At 43.0% G+C, this 7,490-nt stretch overlaps 1 protein-coding gene and 1 long non-coding RNA gene across 4 annotated transcripts in view; one reads left to right on the top strand and one right to left on the bottom strand.

Annotated features, from left to right (window-relative positions):
- tbl1xr1b (TBL1X/Y related 1b) overlaps nt 1–6,443 on the bottom strand; it is a 14,909-nt gene extending 8,466 nt beyond the window's left edge. For 2 of the 3 annotated variants that reach the window (XM_026998372.3, XM_081703610.1), the window contains exons 1-7: nt 5,815–6,177; nt 4,014–4,079; nt 2,305–2,405; nt 1,468–1,613; nt 1,072–1,282; nt 639–771; nt 313–454 (exon numbers count right to left, since the gene is read on the bottom strand). In XM_026998372.3, coding sequence (XP_026854173.1) covers nt 313–454; nt 639–771; nt 1,072–1,282; nt 1,468–1,613; nt 2,305–2,362 — 690 coding nt within the window. In that variant the 5' untranslated portion in view covers nt 2,363–2,405; nt 4,014–4,079; nt 5,815–6,177. Of the gene's footprint in view, nt 1–312; nt 455–638; nt 772–1,071; nt 1,283–1,467; nt 1,614–2,304; nt 2,406–4,013; nt 4,080–5,814; nt 6,178–6,409 lie in introns of those variants that run through there. The other variant, XM_035536421.2, reaches the window with a different exon arrangement.
- On the top strand, nt 4,100–7,137 carry LOC145652646 (uncharacterized). The gene is made up of 3 exons (XR_014118907.1): nt 4,100–4,965; nt 6,690–6,806; nt 7,001–7,137. It is a non-coding gene; the product is annotated as an uncharacterized LOC145652646 (long non-coding RNA).
- Nucleotides 7,138–7,490: the final 353 nt, after the last annotated feature.

The raw sequence follows: 7,490 nt of genomic DNA, 5'->3' as shown, positions 1-7,490 counted from the left end.
AAGAAAAAGAAAGAAAGAGAGAGACACACAAGATCCATCATTTTGTCACTGACAAAACCAAACTTGTAATGAGTTATCAATTTTCAGCACACATGTCAAGATGTCTCTACTCTTTCAAAATACTATGAACGTGGTTCAGAGTTTGAACTTGCAGTTAAATTTTGCGCGCAAATCTAGCACAGCTATGTGGAGGGACAAGCGAGAGGCCTAACGAGGGAAGGCGGGACAAGAGAAAGGGAGACCAAAGGCAGGTCACCACAGAGCAGAGCAGCTGTTGGGCAGGCAGGTCAGAGGGGTGGAAGCAGCTCTCACATTCCAGTCCAGCGAGGTGACATCTTTGTTGCTGGGTACGTCCTGGCCGCCCTCACGGATGCAGTGACGCAGCACTAGCTGTGTGGAGCCGCCTGAGCTGCTCTCACTCAAGTTCCAGATTCGCGCCGTCGAGTCCCCGGACCTACACACACGGCATGAAAACACATACATGGCATGGAACATGTGCACACAATCAAATAATGTTAAGTACACATATACAAGCACACACAATCACTTGCTGTGAAAAATGCACAGCCCCACAAAGGGAGTAAACACACACACACGCGTGCTGCACCCCCCTTCCAATCACACCCACTCTGACTGACCCAGAGGCAAGCAGGTCGCTGACAGGGTTCCAGGCGCAGATGAACACCTCCGACTCATGGCCGCGGAGAACCATGGCTTTGCTTGCCGGGATCTCCACAGCCCGGTCCACCTCCATCATATCCGAGTGGTGGTCTGGACAGGGCACGAGAGTGGGTCACACAATGGCATGGTGTGAAATACGAAAGATGCAGGAGCCATTGACTGAAGAAACTACACTGGCTACATGGGAGTCACACTGCACTTGCATTTCCAGCATTTGACAGACGCTTATTCAGCACAGCTTACGTAACCAAGCTAAGTACTTTGCCACTGCCTCACAAAGTTCATCCTTGTGCTAGTACAAACAGCCTAGTCTACAGTATCTTCACTGAACCCTGTGCACCCACCAAAGTAAGCATGTGTGTGCATTCACGCGCACAAATGCAAGCTCACTAGGTAAGGAGTGTGCGCCGTTCTCCTCCCCATTTGCAGCACTCTCTCCATTCTTGGCCCCGATGGGGCCAGGGGTGCCCGTGGCCGCAGCGGCTTGCTGTTGGGCCAGCTTATCACGGTACACCTGCTGCCGGGTCTGCACCACGTCCGGCATCACGGCGTCGATCAGCGACAGCGACTCAATTGGCCGCCCGTCAAACAGCGTGCCGTCCTGGAAGGGCAGAGCCAGCCAGTTATGTCCCAGAGGACAAAATAGCCACAACGTTCCCCATCAATCTAACGGCTGTAGTGCCTATGGGAGTCTACTGTTTATCTCCTTGTAACAACCATTATTTATAATTCTCTCCTTATCTTAACAAAAAGTTAAAAAAAATTCAAATTCTTATTTATCATTACCTCATTGATGCTGACCTCAGCCTCCACATACTGCAGACCCTTCTGGATGATGGAGATGAGGGCTGCGGGGGGCACCAGGGCACCGTTGATGTTGGACTGGCTAATGTGGCTCTCTATGCCAAACGTGAAGGCCGAGTGGGAGAAGCCTGCGACAGGAAGCACTGCTTTGGGTTGAGGTGGCTACTGGACTAGTCTGGACAAGTGTCGTATGTAAAGTCATTATTTCGTAATGCATCCTTCTCTTGATTTGCGCGTCAAGGCAAAAATGTTGCAGCTACAACTTTGTTGTTTGCAAGCATGCCTAGCCTCAACATACATCCACACAACACCAAACTGTACCATGCCATTTTTTTTCTCTTTCTTAATCACTTTAAAAAGACTATCAAAATATTTCAAAAGAAACTTGGAAAGAAAGAGCTGTCAAACCTGACATTAAAAAGTAGTAAAAGGGAAGCCACATGAGTATAAAAGATTGCAAGAGACATAGAAGTGCAGAGAGTTAGCCAAGCGGCAAATCAGCGCAGATTTCTCAACTCTGACCCTACTCTGATGTTCTCAGGTGATTAAAGCCCTTAGCATCGGACCCTGATGCTTGGGCCACCTTTTGAATGTCACAGAAGTTTCAGGGCCAGTTCCTGTCCTTTCCTTCACTGCAACAGCCAGCATGCAATTCATCTGGGAGCATCGAGCACGAAGCAGGAAATCAATGTTTGCAACTGGCAGCCAGGCAGGGTAAAAGAACAGTGCTAACTGCTGCTAGCTGCCAGCTAATGGCAGGAGGGCCCTTGCTTGGCTAGGATCATGATGTGGAGACTCAACATTTCAGGAATTTCCTACCTGACTCCTGCAGGTATCTGTAGACCAGGAAGTTGACCTCATCACTGCTTATGCTCATTTTGGATCCTGGTTAAACCAAGACGTCAGGGCAAGTGAGGAGCCTGGAAAAGACACAAACAGTACACTCCTTGTGTCATGCCATGCATCACTGCAATGGCTGGACTTATTAACTTACTGCAAGACAACCACTGCCGCACAATGTGTCATGTGGTAATTGGGATCACAACCCTGCCCTCTGCAATACTGATGCATCAGTGCCACAACGCACAAAAGACCACCAAGACAAACTGCAATACATTTTGTGAAAAAACTTTAAAATGATCTACACATGTAGCAAACTTAGAGATGACATAAGTAACACCATATCAATGTGTGTGATATGAAATTATAAACCAGCCAAACCCCTTCAACCCCATGTGCTTTGCTGCTGTTTGTTGCTTTGTGTGTTTAAAACATCTTTACACTGATATGTGGCCTCCTTTGGCTGTTATGCTCAGCCAAAGAAAACTTCAGAGTAAAGAGATGAAAGAATAAAAGAAGGATCTTGTACCTTTCCTTGGTGGCCCTGAGCCAAGTCAAGTAATTTGTTTGCATGTGGAATTACAGTACAGTGGTGGAAGCTGCACATTATGCCCTGGCCTACAGCACTAAAATCAAAGTCAAAGTCTTTAAATGCATCATACGTCATTTAATGCGTCATAGCATGTCGGACATCAAACATTGAAATGCTTGTAGTGAGACTAGGGTAAATTACACTTACAGCAGAAGCTGTGAAATATTATTATTAATCTAACAATAGAAAACATAAGAGAAGTATGTTTGTTATGTAGTAGTGCTTCCCAAGCCAAAATCTTGAGATTTTGTTAGAAACAGGCTGTTTATCATATGGGGAGGGGATATTCATTTACAGTGACTGATACAGTTACCACATCATTGTAGTCTAACATGCAAAACATTTCTACCTTCATGCAGACAGCAGGAGAAAGACTAGTGATCATGTTACAAGCTGTTTTGGATTAACCATTCAGCCAGCCTAGACCAAACAGTAATTAGCAGAGTATCAAAATGTTATCTTTTCTTTTTTGACCCTGAGATTTAGTGCATTAGCACATTAGACATTGGGAATAACCTAATAAAACAATGAAGTCCTGCAAAGAGGCTTCAAGCACCATCTACCTGGGGCCATGATAGCTCAGTGGTAAGGTACTCAAACTGTAATTGGAAGGTTGCCAATTCAAGCCCCACCACTGGCAAGTTGCCACTTTTGGGTCCCGAGCAAGGCCTTTAACCCTCAATTGCTCAAATTGTATTCAGACCTAGTTGTAAGTCGCTTCGGATAAAAGCATCAGCTAAATGCCAAAAATGTAAATAGAAATCTACCTTCAAGCACACTCAAACCTTAAGATAAGCAGTTGTTAGCATAACTATTACAAAAAATGATTAAATCTTATGGCAAGCAGGCAAAAACAGAGCTGTACAGCTTTTCTGAAGTAAAAATAAACAATTCTTTCGGAGACCTACATGGCAAATGAACAGATCAACGAAAAAGAGGTAGTCTCTGGCCCATGACAGCAAAAAACCCAGTATCACAATCGTGTTGCCTAGTGCAACACCATCAAAGACTCTTGGTTCCAGACAACACTATCACCTGAGAAGAGGTCAGACACGGAGTGAGCCTAAGATAAAACTGTATCAAATCTAGAACTTACCATGAGATCAAGTGTCGATTAGATGCTTACAACCTTGCTATCCATGGGAACACAAAGTTCTTCAGCCTGATTAGGAGGGGAAAAAAAACACCAAGTTATGGATGTTACCCACCCGCTTTACATCTTCAAAAACAAAACAAAAAAACAAACAAACCAAAAACTAGCAAATCAACAATGAATACCTTAGCCAAAAGTCTATATACAATTTTCAATAAAATGGTACCGTGATAAACTGTTTTTTTTTTTTTTAAAAAGCTCCTATTGCATTGTTACATAAAGCATACAAGACTCGGGTGTACACAAAATAAGCAAACTACACCACGTAAAATACAAGAGGGCTTTGAGAACGAAATGCCAGACATCATTCGATCCTCAAGGATCAGACATACGTCATAGCATCTCTCCTGCAGTAGCCGCAGCATTAAAAACGCTGAACATATACATATTTTTATACATATTTACACACGCGCGCGCGCCAGCACGAGTGGGTCGGAACAGCGTATGCGCGAATCATACAGCCGCTTTCACTTCTTAAAAGCGTGACACTGCACATCAATTTACTAGTCAGAAACCTCAAATAAAAACGCAACTAATTCTAGATCATATACTTTTGTATGTAAACACTGAGACGATTTAATTTTATTCTGTTTAACATGATTATCTAGCCTGAGAAAATAATTTAAACACTCAAATTAGGTTGGAGCAATTATTCGCCATCTGTCATATACATCTTAAATTGAAAGGGACGGTTAGTTAGATGTTAAGTAAACCATAGCAGTTGCACAAGCATTATACTTCAGAAAAGAAGCGATAAATACTTCCTTGCGCTTATTTGACGACTATTTCTAAACATACCCAAATAAAGTGCATTGTAGACCAGATTTATCAACGAGACAAACAACAATTAACATAACAGCTGCATTGCAGCCAGTAAAACGCTGATGCGAAACAGGTAGGTTAGATATGTCACTTGCTTACAAAATATTTTTTGCTGTTGCTAGAATTGATCCGATCAGTTTTAAAATGCATTAGTTAGCCAAACTAGCTAGATACGTTAGGTAGCCATGCTAGCTAGCGGTTTCAATATATGAACAATTTTACAACCAACTGGGAAAGCGAACTAATGTTAGGTAGACACCGATGCACCTAGCAAACTAGATAGGTTAGCTAGTTAACTTAGCTAGCGACACTGTTAGCTAACTACATCGTTCTAGCTAACATTTGATTATATCTGACTTCTTTACTAATTACTGAACCGTAAATGTTTAGCAACCACGACGGTACGATGTTAATTAAAAAAGGGTCACAAAAATGCTAAGCTAGTTAGCTTACTAACAAAGCCGGCTCTGGAAAGTTAGCCTAGCTATCTAGCTGTTAGCTGGCTAAATGAATAGCTTTTGACTAACTGTTGGGTTGGTCTGCTAAGCTAACTGTCAACGTTCCCGTCCGCTGTGAGGAAACACAACCGCCCATCCCCCACCCGCCGCAGCACGAGGACCCACATGCTAACCCTTTAGCTAAGCAGCTAATAGTTGAGCCTTTAGTTTTTATGCTAACCATTGAGGTTCACGAGCTTAGCTAACTTGACAGTAAACTAGTTAACTAGCTGGATTTAGTGCAAGTTTGAAACGCCAAACTGTAAATGCATTTCAGCAGCGGTATTTTAATGAAAATGGCATATTTAGCTCTCGAAATTACGTAAAATTGGATCAATAATATGCAACTAGCCACCGAGCTAGTTAGTGACCGATGTTTATTCATACAGGCCTCGAATACTGCTAGCTAAATAAAGAGCTCTTACGTTTAAAATCCCGATCACACAAGGGCTGTCCGGTGCAGTCTACTGATCACACGCACGGGCTGTCCGGTACAGTCTACCACCGTAACTGCTCTTGTGGAATTAACACTTAGCCGGGGAGCTACGCTAAGATAGCTACGTAGCGTCAGCTAGCTAGCTAATCGGTGAACAACTGTTCAAAACGCCGATATACTTCAAAAGTAAAATGGCGTGCCTCGACTTTATAATGCCACGATGTTTTCACGATGCTGGAATAATTAAGATTTTCTTGTTAAATAAAGATTTTTAAAAAGTATCCTGTGAACGTTCAGAGGTTCATATGGTCAGTCGGCTAAAAGGAAGCAAACGACCGCAGATGCATAAATGACCTTCCAGGCAAAAGTGAGATAGGTTACAAAGCTAGCAGAATTCAGCAGATCAGTGCTTCTTTCCTTTGCCCTTTAACCAGGGAACGTCTCCGATCTAAAACATCAAATGATCTTCGCTTTATAATATAACTACGTGTGTAATTCATTTTAAATATAATGTGAATTGTTATAACTGTCAATACCATCGAACTTATTCGAATAAATCAGCAGGCGACACCTACTCTACCTACTTTCCTGAGTGCTCAAGCCCCATTTCCCATTCCCGCCAGTGTGCTCATTTTTGCATGGCGGTACCACAGATATCTAGGGGTTAGACACTGATTTGCTTTACCCCGCCCCCTCGTCTTTGCTCAGTCATTCAGACTCAGAAAGTCAACCACCAGGCATCTCTACAAATTACTTATAAGTAATGTCTAATGGCCATATTATGAGTCCATATTAGCTTTTACTAAGAGTTTTTGTTGTTTAAAAATCAATACTAAATATGCTGTTTTTCTCTCCATTAAATAGCTTGCGTTAACGTTTTGGATTAACGTAAACCACGCTAGTAAAGACAACCAAGGAGGGCAGCAAAGACGGGACAGTTGGTCTTGCTAAGACACTGAAATATCGTAGAGTCGTCAAATGGTATGTAGCTAGGTAAAAGACACCCCTTTCATGTCATTGTAGGTCAGTCGTCATAGGAGATGATGGAAACTGACCCTGCCTGGGTGCCATCCCTACACCTGGGACACACCATCTGCAGGCGGTTGTATGTCCAGATAGAGATACTACATACAAAATTCCAATCAAATGTATTTATATAGTGCTTTTTACAACAGATGTTTTCACAAAGCAACTTTACAAATGTCCATCTCCAAGCTCCCAGTGAGCGAGCCAAGGGTGACAGTGGCAAGAAAAAATTTCCTAGAGCATGAGGAAGAAACCTTGAGAGGATCCAAGACTCCGCTGGCTGACAACGGTCACCACAATAGTAACAGTTTTAAGAGAAAAATATATAAATAATGAAAAAATAAGCAGTTAATGTCTAATTCTGTTTTCTAGAGGTCCTAGTCTTGTCCCAATGGTGTGCACGTGTCCAAAACCCAATAGAATGTCCTGCAATAGAATGTCCATCAAGGGCAATGGTGAAGTAGTTGGCTGGGGTGGAGTTGTGATGGGTTACAGCAGGGGACATCAGGGGGTGGTGGGAGAAGCCAAGGCAGCTGAGACGGGTTAAGGCTGAGTTACATCATGAGATCAGGTGTAGGTGTACTTTGGCAGAAAGAGAATAGATCATTAGGCATGTCCAGGTACGAGGGTGTGTAAATT

Source organism: Electrophorus electricus, chromosome 20 (genome assembly GCF_041902795.1).
Source record: "Electrophorus electricus isolate QZ-2024a chromosome 20, ASM4190279v1, whole genome shotgun sequence".
NCBI classification, from domain to species: Eukaryota; Metazoa; Chordata; class Actinopteri; order Gymnotiformes; family Gymnotidae; genus Electrophorus; species Electrophorus electricus.
The sequence above is the reverse complement of the archived record's forward strand: the minus strand, read 5'-3'. Positions and strand labels throughout refer to the sequence as shown.